The following is a 27,939-nucleotide window of genomic DNA, read 5'->3' as shown; positions in this document are numbered from 1 at the left end:
GGTAAATTATATGGGAGGGTGTTGATTGAGAGGGTGAAGGCATGTACAGAGCATCAGATTGGGGAAGAGCAGTGTGGTTTCAGAAGTGGTAGAGGATGTGTGGATCAGGTGTTTGCTTTCAAGAATGTATGTGAGAAATACTTAGAAAAGCAAATGGATTTGTATGTAGCATTTATGGATCTGGAGAAGGCATATGATAGAGTTGATAGAGATGCTCTGTGGAAGGTATTAAGAATATATGGTGTAGGAGGAAAGTTGTTAGAAGCAGTGAAAAGTTTTTATCGAGGATGTAAGGCATGTGTACGTGTAGGAAGAGAGGAAAGTGATTGCTTCTCAGTGAATGTAGGTTTGCGGCAGGGGTGTGTGATGTCTCCATGGTTGTTTAATTTGTTTATGGATGGGGTTGTTAGGGAGGTGAATGCAAGAGTTTTGGAAAGAGGGGCAAGAATGAAGTCTGTTGGGGATGAGAGAGCTTGGGAAGTGAGTCAGTTGTTGTTCGCTGATGATACAGCGCTGGTGGCTGATTCATGTGAGAAACTGCAGAAGCTGGTGACTGAGTTTGGTAAAGTGTGTGGAAGAAGAAAGTTAAGAGTAAATGTGAATAAGAGCAAGGTTATTAGGTACAGTAGGGTTGAGGGTCAAGTCAATTGGGAGGTGAGTTTGAATGGAGAAAAACTGGAGGAAGTGAAGTGTTTTAGATATCTGGGAGTGGATCTGGCAGCGGATGGAAACATAGAAGCGGAAGTGGATCATAGGGTGGGGGAGGGGGCGAAAATTCTGGGGGCCTTGAAGAATGTTTGGAAGTCGAGAACATTATCTCGGAAAGCAAAAATGGGTATGTTTGAAGGAATAGTGGTTCCAACAATGTTGTATGGTTGCGAGGCGTGGGCTATGGATAGAGTTGTGCGCAGGAGGATGGATGTGCTGGAAATGAGATGTTTGAGGACAATGTGTGGTGTGAGGTGGTTTGATCGAGTGAGTAACGTAAGGGTAAGAGAGATGTGTGGAAATAAAAAGAGCGTGGTTGAGAGAGCAGAAGAGGGTGTTCTGAAGTGGTTTGGGCACATGGAGAGAATGAGTGAGGATAGATTGACCAAGAGGATATATGTGTCGGAGGTGGAGGGAACGAGGAGAAGAGGGAGACCAAATTGGAGGTGGAAAGATGGAGTGAAAAAGATTATGTGTGATCGGGGCCTGAACATGCAGGAGGGTGAAAGGAGGGCAAGGAATAGAGTGAATTGGAGCGATGTGGTATACCGGGGTTGACGTGCTGTCAGTGGATTGAATCAAGGCATGTGAAGCGTCTGGGGTAAACCATGGAAAGCTGTGTAGGTATGTATATTTGCGTGTGTGGACGTATGTATATACATGTGTATGGGGGGGGGTTGGGCCATTTTTTCGTCTGTTTCCTTGCGCTACCTCGCAAACGCGGGAGACAGCGACAAAGTATAATAAAAAAAATAAAAAAAAAATATATATATATTGGGAGGTAAGTTTGAAAGTTCTGACGAAAGTTCTGGGAGCGCAGAAAAATGAGTGGAAGTTGAGAACGTTATCTTGGAAAGCAAAAATGGGTATGTCTGAAGGAATAGTGGTTCCAACAATGTTGTATGGTTCCGAGGCATGGGCTATAGAGTTGTGTGGAGGAGGGTAGATGTGCATGAAATGAGATGTCTGAGGACAATATGTGGTGTGAGGTGGTTTGATCAAGTAACTAATGAAAGGGTAAGAGAAATGTATGGTAATAAAAAGAGTGTGGTTGAGAGAGCAGAAAAGCAGAAAAATGGTTTGGCCACATGGAGAGAATGAGTGAGGAAAGATTTACAAAGAGGATATATGTGTCAGAGGTGGAGGGAACGAGAAGTGGGAGACCAAATTGGAGGTGGAAAGATGGAGTGAAAAAGATTTTGAGCGATCGGGGCCTGAACATGCAGGAGGGCGAAAGGCGTGCAAGGAATAGAGTGAATTTAAACGATGTGGTATGCCGGGGTCCATGTGCTGTCAATGGATTGAACCAGGGCATGTGAAGCATCTGGGGGTAAACCATGGAAAGTTTTGTGGGGCCTGGATGTGGAAAGGGAGCTATGGTTTCAGTGCATTATACATGAAAGCTAGAGACTGAGTGTGAACGAATGTAGCCTTTGTTGTCTTTTCCTAGCACTACCTCGCGCACATGTGGGAGGAAGGGGTTGTCATTTCATGTGTGGCGAGGTGGCGACGGGAATGAATAAGGACAGACAGTATAAATTACGTACATGTGTATATATGTATATGTCTGTGTATGCATACATATGAATACGTTGAGATGTATAGGTATGTATATGTGCTGTGTGGACATGTATGTATATACATGTGTATGTGGGTGGGTTGGGCCATTCTTTTGTCTGTTTCCTTGTGCTACCTCACTAACACAGGAGACAGCGACAAAGTATAATAAATATAAATATAAAGTTTGAATGGAGAAAAACTGGAGGAAGTGAAGAGTTTTAGATACCTAGGAGTGGATTTAGCAGTGGATGGAACCATGAAAACGGATGTGAGTCACAGGATGGGGGAGGGGGGTGAAGGTTCTGGGAGCATTGAAGAATGTGTGGAAGGCAAGAACATTATCTCGGAAAGCAAAAATGGGTATGTTTGAAGGAATAGTGGTTCCAACAATGTTATATGGTTGTGAAGCATGAGCTATAGATAGGGTTGTGCAGAGGAGGGTGGGTGTGTTGAAAATGAGATGTTTGAGGACAATATGTGGTGTGAGGGGGTTTGATCGAGTAAGCAATGAAAGGATAACAGATGTGTGGTGAGGTGCCTGAGGATTGGTGGAATGCTTGCACAATGCCATTGTACAAAGGCAAAGGGGATAAGAGTGAGTGCTCAAATCACAGAGGTATAAGTTTGTTGAATGTTCCTGGGAAAATATATGGGAGGGTATTGATTGAGAGGGTGAAGGCATGTACAGAGCATCAGATTGGGGAAGAGCAGTGTGGTATCAGAAGTGGTAGAGGATGTGTAGATCAGGTGTTTGCTTTGAAGGATGTATGTGAGAAATACTTAGGAAAGCATATGGATTTGTATGTAGCATTTATGGATCTGGAGAAGGCATATGACAGACTTGATAGAGATGCTCTATGGAAGGTATTAAGAATATATGGTGTTAGAGGTAAGTTGTTAGAAGCAGTGAAAAGTTTTTATCGAGGATGTAAGGCATGTATACATGTAGGAAGAGAGGAAAGTGATTGGTTCTCAGTGAATGCTGGTTTGCGGCAGGGGGCGTGATGTCTCCATGGTTGTTTAATTTGTTTATGGATGAGCATGTTAGGGAGGTGAATGCAAGAGTCTTGGGAAGAGGGGCAAGTATGCAGTCTGTTGTGGATGAGAGAGCTTGGGAAGTGAGTCAGTTGTTGTTCGCTGATGATACAGCGCTGGTGGCTGATTTGGGTGAGAAACTGCAGAAGCAGGTGACTGAGTTTGGTAAAGTGTGAAAGAAGAAAGCTGAGAGTAAATGTGAATAAGAGCAAAGTCATTAGGTACAGTAGGGTTGAGGGACAAGTCAATTGGGAGGTAAGTTTGAATGGAGAAAAACTGGAGGAAGTGAAGTGTTTTAGATATCTGGGAGTGGATTTGGCAAAAGATGGAACCATGGAAGCAGAAGTGAATCATAGGGTGGGAGAGGGGGCAAAAGTTCTGGGAGCATTGAAAAATCCGTGGAAGTCGAGAACGTTATCTTGGAAAGCAAAAATGGGTATGTCTGAAGGAATAGCGGTTCCAACAATGTTGTATGGTTGCTAAGCGTGGGCTATAGACAGAGTTGTGCGAAGGGGGGTGGATGTGCTGGATATGAGATGTTTGAGGACAATATGTGGTGTGAGGTGGTTTGATCAAGTAAGTAATGAAAGGGAAAGAGAGATGTGTGGTAATAAAAAGAGTGTGGTTGAGAGAGCAGAAGAGGGTGTTTTGAAATGGTTTGGTCACATGGAGAGAATGAGTGAGGAGAGATTGACAAAGAGGATATATGTGTCAGAGGCGGAGGGAACGAGGAGAAGTGGGAGACCAAATTGGAGGTGGAAAGATGGAGTGAAAAAGATTTTGAGTGATCGGGGCCTGAACATGCAGGAGGGTGAAAGGCGTGCAAGAAATAGAGTGAATTGGAATGATGTGGTGTACCGGGGTCGACGTGCTGTCAATGGATTGAACCAGGGTATGTGAAGTGTCTGGGGTAAACCATGGAAAGTTCTGTGGGGCCTGGATGTGGAAAGGGAGCTGTGGTTTTGGTGCATTATACATGACAGCTAGAGACTGAGTGGGAATGCGAACGTGGCCTTTTTTGTCTTTTCCTAGTGCTACCTCGCGCATATGCGGGGAGGAGGTTTTCATTTCATGTGTGGCGGGGTGGTGACGGGAATGAATAAGGGCAGACAGTATGAATTATGGACATGTGTATATATGTATATGTTTGTTTTATTTTATTATTATTATACTTTGTCGCTGTCTCCTGCGTTTGCGAGGTAGCGCAAGGAAACAGACGAAAGAAATGGCCCAACCCCCCCCATACACATGTATATACATACATCCACACACGCAAATATACATACCTACACAGCTTTCCATGGTTTACCCCAGACGCTTCACATGCCTTGATTCAATCCACTGACAGCACGTCAACCCCGGTATACCACATCGCTCCAATCCACTCTATTCCTTGCCCTCCTTTCACCCTCCATCATGTTTGTGTGTGTATATATATGTATACGTTGAGATGTATAGATATGTATATGTGCTGTGTGTGGACGTGTATGTATATACATGTGTATGTTGGTAGGGTGGGCCATTCTTTTGTCTGTTTCCTTGCACTGCCTCGCTAACGCGGGAGACAGCGACAAAATATAATAAATAATGAATAACGTATGTAAGTAGGAGAGATGGCCAGATAGCATTATTGGACTACATGTTAATTGATAGGCATGCGAAAGAGAGACTTCCGTATGTTACTGTGCTGAGAGGTGCAACTGGAGGGATGTTTGATCATTATCTTGTGGATGCGAAGGTGAAGATTTGTAGAGATTTTCAGAAAAGAAGAGAGAATGTTGGGGTGAAGAGAGTGGTGAGAGTAAGTGAGCTTGGAAAGGAGTCTTGTGTGAGGAAGTACCAGGAGAGACTGAGTATAGAATGGAAAAAGGTGAGAACAAAGGACGTACGGGGAGTGGGGGAGGAATGGGATGTATTTAGGGAAGCAATGATGGCTTGCGCAAAAGATACTTGTGACATGAGAAGCGTGGGAGGTAGGCAGATTAGAAAGGGTAGTGAGTGGTGGGATGAAGAAGTAAGATTATTGGTGAAAGAGAAGAGAGAGGCATTTGGACGATTTCTGCAGGGAAATAATGCAAATGACTGGGAGATGTATAATAGAAAGTGGCAGGAGGTCAAGAGATAGGTGCAAGAGGTGAAAAAGAGGGTAAATGAGAGTTGGGGTGAGATTGTATCATTGAAGTTTAAGGAGAATAAAAAGATGTTTTGGAAGGAGGTAAATAAAGTGCGTAAGACAAGGTAACAAATGGGAACATCGGTGAAGGGGGCTAATGGGGAGGTGATAACAAGTAGTGGTGATGTGAGAAGGAGATGGAGTGAGTATTTTGAAAGTTTGCTGAATGTGTTTGATGACAGAGTGGCAGATATAAGGTGTTTTGGTCAAGGTGGTGTGCAAAGTGAGAGGGTTAGGGAGAATGATTTGGTAAACAGAGAAGAGGTGGTATTGCAGTGGAATTTATTAAAAAAGGGGGTGACTGTATTTTTGACTGGTTGGTAAGGTTATTTAATGTATGTATGACTCATGGTGAGGTGCCTGAGGATTGGCGGAATGCTTGCATGGTGCCATTATACAAAGGCAAAGGGGATAAAAGTGAATGCTCAAATTAGAGAGGTATAAGTTTGTTGAGTATTCCTGGGGAAATTATACGGGAGGGTATTGACTGAGAAGGTGAAGACATGTACAAAGCATCAGATTGGGGAAGAGCAGTGTGGTTTCAGAAGTGGTAGAGGATGAGTGGATCAGGTGTTTGCTTTGAAGAATGTATGTGAGAAATACTTAGAAAAGCAAATGGATTTGTATGTAGCATTTATGGATCTGGAGAAGGCATATGATAGAGTTGATAGAGATGCTCTGTGGAAGGTATTAAGAATATATGGTGTGGAAGGCAAGTTGTTAGAAGCAGTGAAAAGTTTTTATCGAGGATGTAACGCATGTGTACGTGTAGGAAGAGAGGAAAGTGATTGGTTCTCAGTGTGAATGTAGGTTTGCGACAGGGGTGTGTGATGTCTCCATGGTTGTTTAATTTGTTTATGGATGGGGTTATTAGGGAGGTGAATGCAAGAGTTTTGGAAAGAGGGGCAAGTATGCAGTCTGTTGTGGATGAGAGAGCTTGGGAAGTGAGTCAGTTGTTGTTCGCTGGTGATCGCTGGTGGCTGATTCGGGTGAGAAACTGCAGAAGCTGGTGACTGAGTTTGGTCAAGTGTGTGAAAGAAGAAAGCTGAGAGTAAATGTGAATAAGAGCAAGGCTATTAGGTACAGTAGGGTTGAGGGACAAGTCAACTGGGAGGTGAGTTTGAATGGAGAAAAACTGGAGGAAGTGAAGTGTTTTAGATATCTGAGAGTGGATTTGGCAGCAGATGGAACCATGGAAGCCGAAGCGAATTATAGGGTGGGGGAGGGGGCGAAAGTTCTGGGAGTGTTGAAAAATGTGTGGAAGTCGAGAACGTTATCTTAGAAAGCAAAAATGGGTATGTTTGAAGGAATAGTGGGGTTCAATAATGATATATGGTTGCAAGGCGTGGGCTATAGTTGGAGTTGTGCGCAGGAGGGTGGATGTGCTGGAAATAAGATGTTTGAGGACAATATGTGGTGTGAGGTGGTTTGATCAAGTAAGTAATAACAGGGTAAGAGAGATTTTTTTTTTCTTTTTTTTGCTTTGTCGCTGTTTCCCGCGTTTGCGAGGTAGCGCAAGGAAACAGACGAAAGAAATGGCCCAACCCCCCCCCATACACATGTATATACATACGTCCACACACGCAAATATACATACCTACACAGCTTTCCATGGTTTACCCCAGACGCTTCACATGCCTTGATTCAATCCACTGACAGCACGTCAACCCCGGTATACCACATCGCTCCAATTCACTCTATTCCTTGCCCTCCTTTCACCCTCCTGCATGTTTAGGCCCCGATCACACAAAATCTTTTTCACTCCATCTTTCCACCTCCAATTTGGTCTCCCTCTTCTCCTCGTTCCCTCCACCTCCGACACATATATTCTCTTGGTCAATCTTTCCTCACTCATTCTCTCCATGTGCCCGAACCATTTCAAAACACCCTCTTCTGCTCTCTCAACCACGCTCTTTTTATTTCCACACATCTCTCTTACCCTTACGTTACTTACTCGATCAAACCACCTCACACCACACATTGTCCTCAAACATCTCATTTCCAGCACATCCATCCTCCTACGCACAACTCTATCCATAGCCCACGCCTCGCAACCATACAACATTGTTGGAACCACTGTTCCTTCAAACATACCCATTTTTGCTTTCCGAGATAATGTTCTCGACTTCCACACATTCTTCAAGGCCCCCAGAATTTTTGCCCCCTCCCCCACCCTATGATCCATTTCCGCTTCCATGGTTCCATCCGCTGCCAGATCCACTCCCAGATATCTAAAACACTTTACTTCCTCCAGTTTTTCTCCATTCAAACTCACCTCCCAATTGACTTGACCCTCAACCCTACTGTACCTAATAACCTTGCTCTTATTCACATTTACTCTTAACTTTCTTCTTTCACACACTTTACCAAACTCAGTCACCAGCTTCTGCAGTTTCTCACATGAATCAGCCACCAGCGCTGTATCATCAGCGAACAACAACTGACTCACTTCCCAAGCTCTCTCATCCCCAACCGACTTCATACTTGCCCCTCTTTCCAAAACTCTTGCATTCACCTCCCTAACAACCCCATCCATAAACAAATTAAACAACCATGGAGACATCACACACCCCTGCCGCAAACCTACATTCACTGAGAACCAATCACTTTCCTCTCTTCCTACACATACACATGCCTTACATCCTCGATAAAAACTTTTCACTGCTTCTAACAACTTGCCTCCCACACCATATATTCTTAATACCTTCCACAGAGCATCTCTATCAACTCTATCATATGCCTTCTCCAGATCCATAAATGCTACATACAAATCCATTTGCTTTTCTAAGTATTTCTCACATACATTCTTCAAAGCAAACACCTGATCCACACATCCTCTACCACTTCTGAAACCACACTGCTCTTCCCCAATCTGATGCTCTGTACATGCCTTCACCCTCTCAATCAATATCCTCCCATATAATTTACCAGGAATACTCAACAAACTTATACCTCTGTAATTTGAGCACTCACTCTTATCCCCTTTTCCTTTGTACAATGGCACTATGCACGCATTCCGCCAATCCTCAGGCACCTCACCATGAGTCATACATACATTAAATAACCTTACCAACCAGTCAACAATACAGTCACCTCCTTTTTTAATAAATTCCACTGCAATACCATCCAAACCTGCTGCCTTGCCGGCTTTCATCTTCCGCAAAGCTTTTACTACCTCTTCTCTGTTTACCAAATCATTTTCCCTAACCCTCTCACTTTGCACACCACCTTGACCAAAACACCCTATATCTGCCACTGGTAAGAGAGATGTGTGGTAATAAAAAGAGTGTGGTTGAGAGAGCAGAAGAGGGTGTTTTGAAATGGTTTGGTCACATGGAGAGAATGAGTGAGGAAAGATTGACAAAGAGGATATATGTGTCAGAGGTGGAGGGAACAAGTAGAAGTGGGAGACCAAATTGGAGGTGGAAAGATGGAGTGAAAAAGGTTTTGAGTGATCGGGGCCTGAACATGCTGGAGGGTGAAAGGCATGCAAGGAATAGAGTGAATTGGAACGATGTGGTATACCAGGGTCAACGTGCTGTCATTGGATTGAACCAGGGTATGTGAAGCATCTGGGGTAAACCATGGAAAGTTCTGTGGGGCCTGGATGTGGAAAGGGAGATGTGGTTTCAGTGCATTATACATGACAGCTAGAGACTGAGTGTGAACGAGTGTGGCCTTTGTTGTCTTTTCCTAGCGCTACCTCGCACACATGAGGGGGGAGGGGGTTGTTATTTCATGTGTGGCGAGATGGCGATGGGAATGAATAAAGGCAGACAGTATGAATTATGTACATGTGTATATATGTATATGTCTGTGTGTGTATATATATGTATACATTGAGATGTATAGGTATGTATATTTGCGTGTGTGGACATGTAGGTATATACACGTGTATGTGGCTGGGTTGGGCCATTCTTTTGTCCGTTTCCTTGCGCTACCTCCCTAATGCAGGAGACAGCGACAAAGCAATGTGTGTGTGTGTGTGTGTGTGTGTGTGTGTGTGTGTGTGTGTGTGTGTGTGTGTGTCTGTCTGTCTGTCTGTGTGTGTGTATGTGTGTGTGTCTGTTTCTGTGTCTGTGTCTGTGTGGGTCTGTGTCTGTGTGATGTGTCTGTGTGTCTGTGTGTGTATGTGTGTCTATGTATATGTGTCTGTGTCTGTGTCTGTGTGTGTGTCTGTGTGTGTCTGTGTCTGTCTGTCTGTCTGTCTGTCTGTGTGTGTGTGTGTGTGTGTGTGTGTGTGTGTGTGTGTGTGTGTGTGTGTGTGTGTGTGTGTGTGTGTTTGCAGATGTGCCGTCCTTTGTCTGCTTCCTAGCGCTTCCTTGCTCACACAGGAAACAGCAATGAGGTATAAATATAAATAAGTAAATAAATATGATGATCATCAATTCTTATAACATTAACAACGTAAATTATGTCTAATCTATCTATGTTTCTTCTTGCCTGTTCGCTGTTTCCCAACTGAATAAGTAGCGTCAAGAGATGATGCTAAGCCACACTCCTTCCTCTACCCTACCTTTGTTACACAGTAATAATACATGAAGACAGGATTTCTATGACACACAGCAGACACATGGGTAGTATTCTTTCTCCCCAATTCCCATGGATAATTCTATCTTCAGATATACATCACATGCAATCTCCCACTATCCAACAGGTGGTTTATACAAAGCTCCCCCAATCATCAAGTCTTATAAACCCTCATCCATTCCATAAATAACACATGCCCAATCCATATACTCCAGCAATCTAATATTCAATCTCATTCACATTTTCCTCAAACTTCTCACATCACTCAATTCATATCATGTTCAAGAAAAGAATACTCCTATAATTGTTACAACATTCCTCACCCCTAGGCATCTCTCCAGACCACAGTATTTTACACAGTAATCTGTTTTTGCTACCTAAGCCTTGATTCCATAAGACATTATATTTCAATTAGATAATACTAAAGAAATCAATGTGATTTCAAACCATACCTTTTTTAACAAGATCTGGACACTGTTGGGCCCTGCATTCAAGGATATCTGATGGAAGAGGCATTTCTCTAAGGCTGCCCTGTATATGTTCTTCAATGGCAGTGGTTACCTCTTTCGGGTTACACTGGTCAAGAGTCTGTAAATAATATTCTGATATATGTACTATCAAAGTCTGTAAATAGTGTTCTACATGACATCATAACAGTATCTCTATATCATCAAGATAATAGATGTTTACTTACAAGCAATCACAAGATAGGAGTTTTACTGCATTTATTAACTGAACCATCATGCTTAAATAATATCTGAAAGTATCACCATCCCTTTGAGAACACATACAGTATCTAGCAACTAATGTACAGCATTAACTATGTAAGGCATACCACAACAGCATATCATCTAAACACATACAGGTGGCCTCTGACACAATACTGGAAAACCCACATTCATTTATTCATCTTTCTTATATTTCATCACTGCTTCCCGTATTAGCGAGGCAGCACCAAGAACATACAAAGAAAGGTCACAACCACTCACATCCATTCTCTAGCTGTCAAACATAATAAACCAAAACCACAGCTCCCTATCCACAACTAGGCTCCACAAACATTTCTGTGGTTTACCCTGGACACTTAACATGCCCTGATTCAGTCCACTGACAGCACATTGTCCCCTGTATACCACATCATTCCAATTAACTATATCCCATGCATGCCTTTCATTCTCCTGCATGTTCAGGCCCAAATTGCTCAAAATATTTTTCACTTCATCCCTCCATCTCCAATTTGGTCTCTCCATTCTCCTTATTCCCTCCTCTTCTGAAAATTATATCCACTTTGTCAATATTTCCAACACCTCTCCCTTACCTTTTCAATACTTATTCGATCTAACCATCTCACATCACATATTGTCCTTAAAAATTTCATTACACTACATCCAACTTCCTCCACACAGTCGAATTTATATAGCACATGCCTTGCATACATATAATAATGTTCGACTACTATACCTCCAAACGTACCCATTTTTGCCCTCCCAAATAACGATCTCTCCTTCCATATATTCTTCAGTGCCCCTAAAACCTTCACCAACTCCCCTATCCTATGACTCACTTCCACTTCTATGGTTCCAATCACTGCCATGTCCACTCACAGGTATCTAAAACACCTCTTCCTCCAATTTTTCGCCATTCAAATTCACACTACAACTAGCCTGTCCCTTAACTCTGATAAACCTAATAACCTTGCTTTCATTCATATTTACTCTCAACTTCCTCCTTTCACACACCTTTCCAAACTCATAATCTAAACTTCCTCCTTAGAAACACCCTTCCAAACTCAGTCACCAACCTCAGCAGTTCCTCATTTGAATCTACCAACAGTCCTGTATCATCAACAAACAACAACTGACTTACTTCCCAGGCCCTCTCATCCCCTGCAGATGACATACTTGCCCCTCTCTCCAACTCTTTCATTTATCTCCCTCATCACGCCATCCATAAACAAATTAAACAACTATGGTGCTATCACACACCCCTGCCACATACTAACCTTCACTTGGAACCATCCAATCTTCCTACATGTAAACATGCCTTACACCCTTTATAAAAACTTCTCACTGCTTCTAACAGCTTTCCCCCCACTTCGTATATTCTTAAGACCTTCCATAAGGCATCTCTATCAGCCCTATCATGTGCTTTCTCCAGATCCACAAATGTCACATAAGGTCAAATCCATTTCTCTAATCATTTCTCACACACATTACACAATGCAAACACCTGATCCACAAATCCTCTACCACTTCTGAAACCACACTCCTCCTCCCCAATGTGATGCTCTGTACATCCCTTCACTATCTCAATCACTACCCTCCTATACAACTTACTAGGTACACTCAAGAAACATATACCTCTGCAGTCTGAACACACCTTTATCCCCATTGCCTTTATACAATGGCACTATACATGCATTCCACCAATCCTCAGGTATCTCACCATGATCTATACATACATGGTAAATCCCAACTATCCAATCATCAACACAGTTACCACCTCTTTCTTAAAAAATTCAATAGCAATACGATCCCCTACAGCTGCCTTGCCAAATTTCATCCTTTGTAAGGCTTTCACCACATCTTTTCTCTTCACCAAGCCACTCTCCATGACTCTTATTTCACATACCAACACAACACAAACACCCTACATCTGCCATCCTATCATCCAACACATTGAACATTCTTCAAAATACTCCATCTCCTCACTTCATTACTACTTGTTCACACTTCCCCTTTTACCCCCTTCACTGATCTTCCTAATCATTATTGTTTTTTGCACACTGCAGTAAACCATCAATTTAAGTGACCCCAATATAATGGATTTCAGATTTAACACACAAATAAAGTGCATTAATTAATAATCTAAAAATTAAAAAAGTCTTAAATGCCACACCATGCACATTTCATATTGCACTTGTTTTTGTTAACGTGGGGTAGACTCACTTTCTTTCGGTCTCAGTCAGCCTCAAGCTATCATGTGGTCAGGTTGTATACAGAATGTTTCTGTTATTTTAGAACTGTGACTTTATCTATCAAATAATCTTGCAATCCTTACAATTCAAAATGGCATCAGGTGATTATAAGAGGTGCAATGAAAGCAGGTCCATCCTCACTTTATTATAAAGAAGTATCCTTTCACAGGAGAGGGGTGGATTCACTTCTACCTCAGTCTGACTCCTGTCTCCAACTGCCCAGCAAGCATTCCCAAGAACCCGGGAGCCTACTGCCCAACTATCATACCACACTTTAAACCCTACACCCCCTCACAAGATTTTGATAACTAAATGTGAAATTTTGTTACAACAGAAACAAAATTAAAAAGAAAACAAAAAAGAGAATGAAATCTAAAATTCGATTAGACATAAGGCAAATATACACATAAATCACTGCTCAGCAACAATACACTTTCTTTACATGCGAGAAAAACAAAATGACATAAATTAGTGTGTCCACTCTTCACAGGGAGCCGCTGCCTGGGGCTGGGTGTTGCTGCAACTGGGGGCTGAGCCGCTACTGGTGGGTACTCCCTTTGAACCACAGGTGTCGTGTGGATAGGCAAAACCTGGAGGAGTCCATTGGACTGGGGAAAGTGGGCTGAGGAGATGCGGGCCATGATTCCCCATTTTTTATAGAAAGCTTCCACCTCCTCGCTATCTAGACTGGTTTCCCATCCGAGGCAATTTCCTTGGGTGCGCCCCATCTCCAGAAGAAGGTGAGCAGCCTTGCAGTAATTTGGGATTTTCCCACATAGGTTCGAATCCTACTCTGCACCATATAAGAGGTGCAATGAAAGCAGGTAGTCCGTCCTCATTTTATTATAAAGAAGTATCCTTTCACAGGAGAGGGGTAGCATCAGCTCTATCTCAGTTTGACTTGTGTCTCCAACTGCCCAGTAAGCATTCCCACGCTGCCAGGAGCCTGCCACTCGGCTATTGTACCACGCACTAAACCCTACAGTGATAGATGAGTCAAAAGAAAGCATGTGAACTTAAATGTGGCACAGAAATAGGTTACATTTGATTTAATGGACTTTCAGCATTAACGGACATCCCTTCCCCGCTATCAATATGTTAAATTGAGGATCTACTGTATTTACCTCCTTCCATAACATCTTATTCTACCTAGAGTTTATTGATACTGCTCACCCTATCTCTCACTCGCCTTCTTTTCAACCCATGCACCTTCCCTTTGACCTCCTACCACATTCTCTTATACATCCCCAATAATTTGCACTCCTTCCCTGTAAATACTGCCTAAACATCTCCCTCTTCTCTTTCACTAATAACTATACTTCATCTCACCACTCACTGCCCTTTTCAGCTTGCCTTCCTCCCACCTTTAAAATGCCACAAGCATCTCTTCCACATGCCATCACTGATCCCTAAATACCTCCCACTACTCACCCATTCTCCTTGCTTCATTAACTCTCAGCTTTTGCCATTCTACACTCAATCTCTCCTGGCACTTCTTCAAACAAGTCCCCTTTTCAAGCTCACTTACCCTCATCATCCTCTTTCACAGATACTGTTTTCTCTTTCCTTAAAAGCTTCACAAATCTTCACCCTTGTCTACACAAGATAATGTTCAGGCATTCCACCAGCTGCCTCCTCAACACATTTACATCAAAAAGTCTCTCTTTTACATGGCTATAAACAAATATGCAATCCAATAATGGCCACTAACTATCTTCCCTACTCACATACATAAATTTGTGTACGTCCCTCTTTTAAACCGGGCATTCCAATCACCAGTCCTTTTTCAGCACACAACTCCACAAGCTGTTCACCATTACCATTCATGATATTGCATACCCTATGCCCATCAATTATACCATCAACTACCACATCACTTACCTTTGAATTTAATCACCCATCACTAACATCCAAAGTTTTGCATCAAAACTGCTAACACATTCATTCAGCTGCTCCCTAAAAAGTTGTCTCTCATTATCTTTCTTCTCATGGTCAGGGGCATACGGACTAATAATCACCAATCTCTCACCATCCACTTTCATTTTCATCCAAATCATTCTAGAATTCACATCCTTACACTTTTTCACACACACTAACAATGCCTGCTTCAAGAGTACTGCTATTCCTTCCTCAGATCTTGTCCTCTCACCAACACCTGACTTTAATCCAAGACATTGCCCAATCCATTCTTCCCTTTTAGCCTTGAGCTTTGTTTTACTTAGAGCCAGGACGTCCCGGTTTCTTTCCTTAAATATATGACCTGTCTCTCCTCTTGCCTTACTTACATCCACATACATCTAGACATCCCAGCCTAAGCCTTCAAGGAGGACAGTTACTCCCTGCTTAGCTTGTTCTTCTACACCAACACATGAGGTAATAGTGTAGAATGCATTAGCAGTTGTCAGGCACAGAAAATACTTGCTACTCAACTCATTTGAACTGATGAAGTAAAGTTGTATACTAAATCAGCTTTGTATTGTAACTAATCTCCCTTCATTCCCAATAATTGTTTCAGTTATTAATGATATGTTCAGTTCTCTAAGGTACATTATATTCTTTTGAAGAATCTTATTATCGTGTGTAACAACATGAAGTTTTGTTTATCAGACTGTAAATACATTAATCATAGATATTTCTACTATCATTATAAATAATGGAAGGAATATGTCAGAGACAAAATAAATAAAAGAAAGTACTCCTAGTTGTTAGAAGCAATGAAAAGTTTTTATCGAGGATGTAAGGCATGTGTACGTGTAGGAAGAGAGGAAAGTGATTGGTTCTCAGTGAATGTAGGTTTGCGGCAGGGGTGTGTGATGTCTCCATGGTTGTTTAATTTGTTTATGGATGGGGTTGTTAGGGAGGTGAATGCAAGAGTTTTGGAAAGAGGGGCAAGTATGAAGTCTGTTGGGGATGAGAGAGCTTGGGAAGTGAGTCAGTTGTTGTTCGCTGATGATACAGCGCTGGTGGCTGATTCATGTGAGAAACTGCAGAAGCTGGTGACTGAGTTTGGTAAAGTGTGTGAAAGAAGAAAGTTAAGAGTAAATGTGAACAAGAGCAAGGTTATTAGATACAGTAGGGTTGAGGGACAAGTCAACTGGGAGGTAAGTTTGAATGGAGAATAACTGGAGGAAGTGTTTTAGATATCTGGGAGTGGATCTGGCAGCGGATGGAACCATGGAAGCAGAAGTGAATCATAGGGTGGGGGAGGGGCGAAAATCCTGGGAGCCTTGAAGAATGTGTGGAAGTCGAGAACATTATCTCGGAAAGCAAAAAGTGGGTATGTTTGAAGGAATAGTGGTTCCAACAATGTTGTATGGTTGCAAGGCGTGGGCTATGGATAGAGTTGTACGCAAGAGGGTGGATGTGCTGGAAATGAGATGTTTGAGGACAATATGTGGTGTGAGGTGGTTTGATTGAGTAAGTAATGTAAGGGTAAGAGAGGTGTGTGGAAATAAAAAGAGCATGGTTGAGAGAGCAGAAGAGGGTGTTTTGAAATGGTTTGGGCACATGGAGAGAATGAGTGAGGAAAGATTGACCAAGAGGATATATGTGTCGGAGGTGGAGGGAACGAGGAGAAGTGGGAGACCAAATTGGAGGTGGAAAGATGGAGTGAAAAAGATTTTGAGTGATTGGGGTCTGAACATGCAGGAGGGTGAAAGGTGGGCAAGGAATAGAGTGAATTGGATCGATGTGGTATACCGGGGTCGACATGCTGTCAATGGATTGAATCAGGGCATGTGAAGCGTCTGGGGTAAACCAGGGAAAGTTCTGTGGGACCTGGATGTGGAAAGGGAGCTGTGGTTTCGGGCATTATTGCATGACAGCTAGAGACTGAGTGTGAACGAATGGGGCCTTTGTTGTCTTTTCCTAGCGCTACCTCACACACATGAGGGGGGAGGGGGATGTTATTCCATGTCTCGCGAGGTGGCAATGGGAATGAATAAAGGCAGACAGTGTGAACTGTGTGCATGTGTATATATGTATGTGTCTGTGTGTGTATATATATGTGTACATTGAGATGTATGGGTATGTATATTTGCATGTGTGGACATGTATGTATATACACGTGTATGGGGGTGGGTTGGGCCATTCCTTTCATTTGTTTCCTTGCACTACCTCGCAAACGCAGGAGACAGCGACAAAGCAAAATAAATGAATAAATAAATACTCCTAGGGATAGGGGAAAAAAAGGGAAACAGAAAAAGGAGTCATGCAGAGAGTGCTCATCCTCCTTGAAGGCTCAGAGTGGTGCATCTAAATGTGTGTGGATGTAACCAAGATGAGAAAAAAGGTGAGATAGTTAGTATGTTTGAGGAAAGGAACCTGGATGTTTTGGCTCTGAGAGAAACAAAGCTCAAGGGTAAAGGGGAAGAGTGGTTTGGAAATGTCTTGGGAGTAAAGTCACAGGGATGGTGAGAGGACAAAAGCAAAGGAAGGAGTAGCACTACACCTGAAGCAGGAGTTGTGGATGTATGTGATAGAGTGTAAGAAAGTAAACTTTAGATTGATATGGGTAAAACAGAAAGTGGATGGAGAGAGAGGGGTGATTACTGGTGCATATGCACCTGGTCATGAGAAGAAAGATCATGAGAGGCAAGAGTTTTGGGAGCAGCTGAGTGAATGTGTTAGCAGCTTTGATGCACGAGGCCAGGTTATAGTGATGGTTGATTTGAACGCAAAGGTAAGTAATGTGGCAAATGAGGGTATAATTGGTATACATGAGGTGTTCAGTCTTGTAAATGGAAATGGTGAAGAGCTTGTAGATTTGTGTGCTGAAAAAGGACTGGTGATTAGGAATATCAGATTTAAAAAGAGAGATATACATAAGCATATGTATGTAAGTAGGAGAGATGGCCCGAGAGTGTTATTAGATTGTGTTAATTGATAGGCACATGAAAGAGAGACTTTTGGATGTAATGTGATGACAGGGGCAGCTGGAGGGATGTCTAATCATTATCTAGTGGAGGCAAAGGTGAAGATTTTTAGAGGTTTTCAGGAAAGAAGAGAGAATGTTGTGGTGAAGAGAAAGGTGAGAGTAAGTGAGCTTGGAAAGGAGACTTGTGTGAGGAAGTTCCACGAGAGATTGAGTGCAGAATGGAAAAAGGTGAGAACAAATGATGTACAGGGAGTGGGGAAGGAATGGGATGTATTTAGGGAAGCAGTGATCGCTTGCGCAAAAGATGTTTGTGGCATTAAAAAGTGGGAGATGGGCAGATTAGAAAGGGTAGTGAGTGGTGGAATGAAGAAGTGAGATTGTTGGTGAAAGAGAAGAGGGAGGCGTTTGAACGATTTTTGCAGGGAAGTAGTGCGAATGAATGGGAGATGTGTAAAAGAAAGTAGCTGGAGGTCAAGAGAAAGGTGCAAGAGGTGAAAAAGAGGACAAATGAGAGTTGGGGTAAGAGAGTACCATTGAATTTTCATGAGAATAATAAAAAGATGTTTTGGAAGGAGGTAAATAAAGGTACAGAGGACAAGAGAACAAATGGGAACACTGGTGAAGGGGGCTAATGGGGAGGTAATAACAAGTAGTGGTGAAGTGAGAAGGAGATGGAGTGAGTATTTTGAAGGTTTGTTGAATGTGTTTGATGATAAGAGTGGAAAATATAGGGTGTTTTGGTCAAGGTGGTGTACGAAGTGAGAGGATTAGGGAGAATGGTTTGGTAAACAGAGAAGAGGTAGTGAAAGCTTTGCAGAAGATGAAAGCCGGCAAGGCGGATGGTTTGGATGGTATTGCAAAGGAAATTATCAAAAAAGGGGGTGACTATGTTGTTAACTGGTTGGCAAGGATATTCAATGTATGTATGGTTCATTGTGAAGTGCCATAGGATTGGCAGAATGCATGCATAGTGCCATTATACAAAGACAAAGGGGATAAAGGTGAGTGTTCAAATTACAGAGGTATAAGTTTGTTGAGGATTCCTGGGAAATTATATGGGAGGGTACTGATTGAGGGGGGTCAAGGCATGTACAGAGTATCAGACTAGTTTCAAAAGTGGTAGAAGATGTGTGGATCAGGTGTTTGCTTTGAAGAATGTATGTGAGAAATATTTAGAAAAACAGACGGATTTGTATGTGGCATTTATGGATCTGGAGAAGGCATATGATAGTTGATAGAGATGATTTGTGGAAGGTATTAAGAGTATATGGTGTGGGATGCAAGTTGCTAGAAGCAGTGAAAAAGATTTTATCAAGGATGTAAGGCAACTGTACAAGTAGGAAGAGAGGAAAGTGATTGGTTCCGAGTGAATGTCGGTTTGCGGGAGGGGTGCGTGACGTCTCCATGGCTGTTTAATCTGTTTATGGATGGAGTTGTTAGGGAGATAAATGCAAGAGTTTTGGAAAGAGGGGCAAGTATGCATTCTGTCGTGGATGAAAGGGCTTGGGAAGTGAGTCAGTTGTTGTTTGCTGATGATACAGAGCTGGTGGCTGATTCAGGTGAGAAACTGAAGAAGTTGGTGACTGAGCTTGGTAAAGTGTGTAAGAGAAGAAAGCTAAGAGTAAATGTGAATAAGAGCAAGGTTATTATGTACAGTAAGGTTGAGGGACAAGTTAATTGGGAGGTATGTTTGAATGAAGAAAAACTGGAGGAAGTGAAGCATTTTAGATATCTGGGACTGGAATTAGCAGCAGATGGAGCCATGGAAGCAGAAGTAAGTCACAGGGTGGGGGAGGGGGCAAAGGTTCTGATAGCGTTGAAGAATGTGTGGAAGGTGAGAACGTTATCTCGGAGCAAAAATGGGCATGTTCAAAGAAATAGTGGTTCCAACAATGTTATATGGTTGTGTGCCATGGGCTATAAGTAGGGTTGTGCAGAGGATATTAGCCAGATGGTAAAGGGAATCTGCGTCTAGCCCAAATCTCTCTGTTAACAGAGGCCATTATTTCAGAGTTCTGTTTTAATGGGCCTATGGGCTGATTATACACCCTTAAAGGAAGGGGTGAGGCTTGTAACAGTATACACTACAAACTAGGGCATAAAATATCATGAATTCTAATTGACAAATATGTTAAAATCAATAAATACTAACAAATTACAATTAAGATGCACACCAAATCAGACTCAAATTGAGTAAAACTTTAAAAGGGTTGCGGTGTTGCTAACCTGCTGAGAGATAATAAATGATGAAAAGGTAATGGATGATATTCCACCATAAGTTCTAGCCTGCAGAACAAATTCTGAATCTGAGCCAATCAGCCCTACCTGTATCTGATGCTCGTGATTGGTCTTTTCAGTGAGGACATCTGGGACAACTTTCAACTGGTTCTGCCTCTGGTACACTATGGGCATCCTTTGGTTTGGTTCCAGTTGTTGGCAAAGCCCAACATTTCCAGGGAGAGGAAGACGCTGATCACTTGGTCCAAAAATTCCTGCCTTGATATCTAACCATGTGTCGAGTGACTCTGTAATATTTCATATGTATCATATATGACCATTTCTATACTCTTACACTGCAATACTTCTGGCTTAGGCTGCACTGTGTTTGTATGTGTGCTTACATACACTGGAGTACTGGCATGGTACATATACATAATGGAGTACTGGCATGGTACATATACATAATAGGTTAAACAAATGGAGTAAGGTTAAAAAATGGGGCAACAAGAAGACACTCTCCCCATAACACACAAATACTGATCACAATATTCAAATTCATAATAGTTTCTTATTTTCTACACAAGCAGAAATGTTTTTTGTGTTTAAGCTGAAGGCTCTAGTAATAGTGAAAGAGGGTTTCAATATGACTATCATCTAGTAGAGAATAAGCCTCAGAATTCTAAGTGTGAGAAGGACCTGGAAGTCAGCATAATCCCTGACCTGTTACTAGAGTCCCACATAATGAGAATAGTTAAGGAGATGATCTGTCTTCTGGCATATATCAGAATGGCTTTCAAGTACATGGATAAGGAGATATCTGGCACACTGTTCATATCCCACACAAGTGCAAAACTAGAATGTGCTTCTCAAGCTTGGTCATCACATTAGCATTACTGACCATAAGTCAGCATAGGCCAGCCTGGGGCCAGACTCATATGGATTCAAATCCTGAGCACGGCTATTGGATGGAGCAATATGAACATAAAACTCTCTCCCTGTAACACACAAAAAGTAATCACGAAGAAGTGATAGAGAGGTTCCAGGGGAAGGCAACTAGGATGGAACCAGAATTAAGAAAGTGAAATTACAGATAGAGGTTAGAGGCTTTAAATTTGCCTACCTTGGAAGGGAGAAGAGTGGGGGTAACCTGATTGCAATCATTAAGTTCTCAAAACATTGATGATCTGGACAGACAGCAGTTCTTTAAGAGATATAGGGCTAGAGCAACCAGAGGGCATAACATTAAGCATCAAAATTTTTGAAAAAGATGTAAAGAAGTACCTTTATAGAATAAGAGTGATGGATGAAGTGAACAGAATGACTGATGACATGATTAATGTACACAGCACACATAAACATGTGAATGATGGCATAAAACATTCAAAAGATGGGGCCCCATCAGTGAAAAAAAAACTTCCCACACAGTACCTATAGGTAATCACAGTGGCTAGGCCTTAAACTAAAATTGCACAATCAATCTCAAGTGACGCCTGTGTGAAAAAAAAAATGCTTACAAAACATTTGAATAATATCCTTAAGGAAAGAAAAACTCAAAAAAAGTTGTATAGTAGCCTTCTAACAGAAGTGACTAGGTAGAGATGAAAAGGAGTAAAACCTCTTCAAGGCACTTCTCACTATAAGAAATCCATCACTTGAACCTATATGAGCCCCATAAATGGTGTGCTAGGTTATTAGTTAAATTAGTTATAGAGTACCCTTGTATGTAGCTTAGTTTTCAAGAGTTCTGCAAATGAGACATGAAGAATGTAAATGTTCTCTAAACACTGTATCCATACATCTCTGCATACACAAAAAAATTTGATCCAGTAGTAAACAAGTTTCCACCACTCGACATATATGAGCCTACGGTACACTGCACAACCATCACGGATAAACATGAAATAAAACTATGAAAAATGTGTATTCAACTCCAAATAGTAATTTACTAGTTTCCCTTTCCTCTTTATACACTCCTTGAAATGACCAGGAACTGAGTGAACAAGGTCATGAAGCCATTTTGGGCATGTCTTTACCCAAATTTCATGAATGGCTGGGGCAAGCTTAATTATCAGCGAAGAATTTCTGTTATATAATCATATTTTCATAAGTGCCCACAAGTTTTCTATAGGACAGAAATCAGTTAATTTCCAGGGCAAGTCACTGAAGAATTCCATTGCACAGTCCTTATGCCAATCAGTGACTAGTTTGGTACAATGGCAGGAAGCCCCCATACTGCATGAACACTTTGGCCTTGCACTTTTGGAATGAATTAGGAAGATGGTTACACAGTAGCAGAACATAACTATGTCTGCTCAAAGTTTCATTCTTTGGTAACACTGCAAGGTCCTAAACACCATAAAAAATGAAACAATCCCAAACCATATGTGAAGCAAGGAACTTACAGTGCTTGCAATGTACTTGGGGGTCAAATGGATCAAAGCCTGGTTGCCTGTACACCCTCCCACAGAAAAGGTAACTAACCATTCCACAAAACACTTCTGAACATAGCTGTATCCTACACTACATATTTCTTGTAAAGTTGAATGTTTTCTTTTGGTGCCTATAGGCTACAAACAGTTTGGGATGCAGCCTGCAGCTCCGGTACTTAAGGTCCTCATGCGAGCGGTGTTGCACTTTCCTTACCAACACATCACTGAAAAGTCAAAATTTCTTTTCTTTTCATTAGTTGCACTCAAGCATGGGTCTACATTCACTTGACATTTCAGAAGATTCAGAGTATGTGGAGAGGTTTTACTGGCCAGCCCAGAGTGTTTTACATAGGTCTGCGTAGCCATGATGACATTATCATTAAATTTCTTCTATCATCACTGCTTTTCTCTGCACACTTTATTCATGGAAATTCTAAGACGCTTCTTGAATCTTTGAAGCCATCCTTCACTATAGTCCACTCATGTAATTTAAGTTCTTTATGGAACAACTTAGCCTGGTCCATTATCATGCTACCTGACAAATCCACACCATCACTCCGATGCTGTCGAAACCATTCCATCATCACTTGATCGTGCTAAGTACTCTTACCATCTTTCATAGTTTTTCTAATCATCATTTGCTTCTTGGAATCGCTATCTGCAAAGAATTTCAATATTTTCTCCCTTTGCTTCTTTGTATCATAAACAGTTAATGAACCAATACTGTAGATGTTACATAGCTTACACACCAAAACACCATGGGCCATTTTTTTCAATAGTTCCACTTTATCTTGCATCCATATGGACTAGTGTTTATGTTTGACACCATGACTGACACTCTCATATGTCTTAAAAGCCACAGCTAGGGTAAAATTTAAGCTAAATAAGCTAAGAATTGCGGCATCACCACCAAGTGCAGTGTAAAGAATGTAAATAAGCGCGCCCTACACACAAAGCCATCTGTGGCCGCCCAGTAAACTAGTCTGGTGACTGCGGTAATTTCAAGTTCCCTTACGTAATTTTGTCTGGACTAAAGGTGCCAAACCATCAGTTGCTGGAAATTTGGTGGTGTACCAATACTAACTGGTATATAGGGAATCAGTGATGGATTGTGCAAAAGATGCTTGTGGCATGAGAAGAGTGGGAGGTGGGTTGATTAGAAAGGGTAGTGAGTGGTGGGATGAAGAAGTAAGAGTATTAGTGAAAGAGAAGAGAGAGGCATTTGGACGATTTTTGCAGGGAAAAAATGCAATTGAGTGGGAGATGTATAAAAGAAAGAGACAGGAGGTCAAGAGAAAGGTGCAAGAGGTGAAAAAAAGGGCAAATGAGAGTTGGGGTGAGAATCATTAAATTTTAGGGAGAATAAAAAGATGTTCTGGAAGGAGGTAAATAAAGTGCGTAAGACAAGGGAGCAAATGGGAACTTCAGTGAAGGGCGCAAATGGGGAGGTGATAACAAGTAGTGGTGATGTGAGAAGGAGATGGAGTGAGTATTTTGAAGGTTTGTTGAATGTGTTTGATGATAGAGTGGCAGATATAGGGTGTTTTGGTCGAGGTGGTGTGCAAAGTGAGAGGGTTAGGGAAAATGATTTGGTAAACAGAGAAGAGGTAGTGAAAGCTTTGCGGAAGATGAAAGCCGGCAAGGCAGCAGGTTTGGATGGTATTGCAGTGGAATTTATTAAAAAAGGGGGTGACTGTATTGTTGACTGGTTGGTAAGGTTATTTAATGTATGTATGACTCATGGTGAGGTGCCTGAGGATTGGCGGAATGCGTGCATAGTGCCATTGTACAAAGGCAAAGGGGATAAGAGTGAGTGCTCAAATTACAGAGGTATAAGTTTGTTGAGTATTCCTGGTAAATTATATGGGAGGGTATTGATTGAGAGGGTGAAGGCATGTACAGAGCATCAGATTGGGGAAGAGCAGTGTGGTTTCAGAAGTGGTAGAGGATGTGTGGATCAGGTGTTTGCTTTGAAGAATGTATGTGAGAAATACTTAGTAAAGCAAATGGATTTGTATGTAGCATTTATGGATCTGGAGAAGGCATATGATAGAGTTGATAGAGATGCTCTGTGGAAGGTATTAAGAATATATGGTGTGGGAGGAAAGTTGTTAGAAGCAGTGAAAAGTTTTTATCGAGGATGTAAGGCATGTGTACGTGTAGGAAGAGAGGAAAGTGATTGCTTCTCAGTGAATGTAGGTTTGCGGCAGGGGTGTGTGATGTCTCCATGGTTGTTTAATTTGTTTATGGATGGGGTTCTTAGGGAGGTAAATGCAAGAGTTTTGGAAAGAGGGGCAAGTATGAAGTCTGTTGGGGATGAGAGAGCTTGGGAAGTGAGTCAGTTGTTGTTCGTTGATGATACAGCGCTGGTGGCTGATTCATGTGAGAAACTGCAGAAGCTGGTGACTGAGTATGGTAAAGTGTGTGGAAGAAGAAAGTTAAGAGTAAATGTGAATAAGAGCAAGGTTATTAGGTACAGTAGGGTTGAGGGTCAAGTCAACTGGGAGGTGAGTTTGAATGGAGAAAAACTGGAGGAAGTTAAGTGTTTTGGATATCTGGATGTGGATTTGGCAGAGGATGGAACCATGGAAGCGAAAGTGAATCATAGGGTGGGGGAGGGGGCGAAAATTCTGGGGGCCTTGAAGAATGTGTGGAAGTTGAGAACATTATCTCGGAAAGCAAAAATGGATATGTTTGAAGGAATAGTGGTTCCAACAATGTTGTATGGTTGCGAGGCGTGGGCTATGGATAGAGTTGTGCGCAGGAGGATGGATGTGCTGGAAATGAGATGTTTGAGGACAATGTGCGGTGTGAGGTGGTTTGATCGAGTGAGTAACGTAAGGGTAAGAGAGATGTGTGGAAATAAAAAGAGCGTGGTTGAGAGAGCAGAAGAGGGTGTTTTGAAGTGGTTTGGGCACGTGGAGAGAATGAGTGAGGAAAGATTGACCAAGAGGACATATGTGTCGGAGGTGGAGGGAACGAGGAGAAGAGGGAGACCAAATTGGAGGTGGAAAGATGGAGTGAAAAAGATTTTGTGTGATCGGGGCCTGAACATGCAGGAGGGTGAAAGGAGGGCAAGGAATAGAGTGAATTGGAGCGATGTGGTATACCGGGGTTGACGTGCTGTCAGTGGATTGAATCAAGGCATGTGAAGCGTCTGGGGTAAACCATGGAAAGCTGTGTAGGTATGTATATTTGCGTGTGTGGACGTATGTATATACATGTGTATGGGGGGGGTTGGGCCATTTCTTTCGTCTGTTTCCTTGCGCTACCTCGCAAACGCGGGAGACAGCGACAAAGTATAATAAAAAAAAATAAAAATAACCAATACTAATTTCAAAGAATGTAATATTTAAGCCAAAAAATTTTGGAGTCAGCTAAAATCCAATATTCTGAAATCCAAAAGCTCAGAAAAACCCAAAGAATATTTCAGTAGCAATGAGAAACAATGAAGTGAAAAACTAGACTATGATGTAATTTACTTTCTTTTATTAATGTTTGTTTATGGATGGGGGTGTAAGGGAGGTGAATGCAAAAGTTTGGGAAAGAGGGGCAAGTATGCAGTCTGTTGTGGATGAGAGAGCTTGGGAAGTGAGTCAGTTGTTGTTTCGGTGATGATACAGTGCTGGTGGCTGATTCGTGTGAGAAACTGCAGAAGCTGGTGACTGAGTTTGGTAAAGTGTGTGAAAGAAGAAAGCTGAGAGTAAATGTAAATAAGAGCAAGGTACAGTAGGGTTGAGGGATTAGTCAATTGGGAGGTAAGTTTGAATGGAGAAAAACTGGAGGAAGTGAAGTGTTTTGGATATCTGGATGTGGATTTGGCAGAGGATGGAACCACGGAAGCGAAAGTGAATCATAGGGTGGGGGAGGGGGCGAAAGTTCTGGGAGCATTGAAGAATGTGTAGAAATCGAGAACATTATCTCAGAAAGCAAAAATGGGTATGTTTGAAGGAATAGTGGTTCCAACAATGTTATATGGTTGCAAGGCGTGGGCTATAGATGGAGTTGTGTAGAGGAGGGTGGACGTGTTGGAAATGAGATGTTTGAGGACAATATGTGGTGTGAGGTGGTTTCATCGAGAAAGTAATAACAGGGTAAGAGAGATGTGTGGTAATAAAAAGAATGTGGTTGAGAGAGCAGAAGAGGGTGTTTTGAAATGGTTTGGTCACATGGAGAGAATGAGGGAGGAAAGATTGACCAAGAGGATATATGTGTCAGAAGTGGATGAAACGAGAAGTGGAAGACCAAATTGGAGGTGGAAAGATGGAGTGAAAAAGATTTTGAGTGATCAGGGCCTGAACATGCAGGAGGGTGAAAGGCATGCAAGGAATAGAGTGAATTGGAATGATGTGGTATACCGGGGTCGACGTGTTATCAATGGATTGAACCAGGTCATGTGAAGTGTCTGGGGTAAACCATGGAAAGTTTCGTGGGGCCTGGATGTGGAGAGGGAGCCACTGGTTTCAGTGCATTATACATGACAGCTAGAGACTGAATGTGAACGATTGTGGCCTTTGTTGTCTTTTCCTAGCGCTACCTCGCCCATCTGCGGGGGAGGAGGTTTTGATTTCATATCATCAGTGAACAACAACTGACTCACTTCCCAAGCTCTCTCATCCACAACAGACTGCATACTTGCCCCTCTTTCCAAAATTCTTGCATTCACCTCCCTAACAACCCCATCCATAAACAACTTAAACAACCATGGAGATATCACACACCCCTGCCACAAACTGACATTCACTGAGAACCAATCACTTTCCTCTCATCCTACTCATACACATACCTTACATCCTCGAGAAAAATTTTTCACTGCTTCTAACAACTTGCCTCCCACACCATATATTCTTAATACCTTCCACAGAGCATCTCTATCAACTCTATCATATGCCTTCTCCAGATCCATAAATGCTACATACAAATCCATTTGCTTTTCTAAGCATTGCTCACATACATTCTTCAAAGCAAACACCTGATCCACACATCCTCTACCACTTCTGACACAACACTGCTCTTCCCCATTCTGATGCTCTGTATATGCTTTCACCCATTCAATCAATACCCTCCCATATAATTTACCAGGAATACTCAACAAACTTATACCTCTGTAATTTGAGCACTCACCTTTATCCCCTTTGCCTTTGTACAATGGCACTATGCAAGCATTCTGCCAATCCTCAGGCACCTCACCATGAGTCATACACACATTAAATAATCTTACAAACAAGTCAACAACACAGTCACCCACTTTTTAATAAATTCCACTGCAATACCACCCAAACCCGCTGCCTTGCTGGCTTTCATCTTCCACAAAGCTTTCACTACTTCTTCTCTGTTTACCAAATCACTCTCCCTAACCCTCTCACTTTGCACATCACTTCGACCAAAACATCCTATATCTGCCACTCTTATCATCAAACACAATCAACAA

The 27,939-nt window shown here is 42.1% G+C and overlaps 1 protein-coding gene across 5 annotated transcripts in view; it reads right to left on the bottom strand.

Annotated features, from left to right (window-relative positions):
* LOC139766057 (cobalamin trafficking protein CblD) overlaps window positions 1-27,939 on the bottom strand; it is a 204,282-nt gene that overhangs the window by 87,470 nt on the left and 88,873 nt on the right. For all 5 annotated transcript variants that reach the window (XM_071694206.1, XM_071694205.1, XM_071694207.1 and 2 more), the window contains exons 4-5: window positions 20,185-20,384; window positions 10,459-10,594 (exon numbers count right to left, since the gene is read on the bottom strand). In XM_071694206.1, the coding sequence (XP_071550307.1) occupies window positions 10,459-10,594; window positions 20,185-20,384 (336 nt within the window). The remainder of the gene's footprint in view (window positions 1-10,458; window positions 10,595-20,184; window positions 20,385-27,939) is intronic.

Source organism: Panulirus ornatus, chromosome 56 (genome assembly GCF_036320965.1).
Source record: "Panulirus ornatus isolate Po-2019 chromosome 56, ASM3632096v1, whole genome shotgun sequence".
In the NCBI taxonomy this organism is placed as follows: domain Eukaryota; kingdom Metazoa; phylum Arthropoda; class Malacostraca; order Decapoda; family Palinuridae; genus Panulirus; species Panulirus ornatus.
Note: the sequence above shows the minus strand (reverse complement) of the source record. Positions and strands in the feature narration are given on the sequence as shown.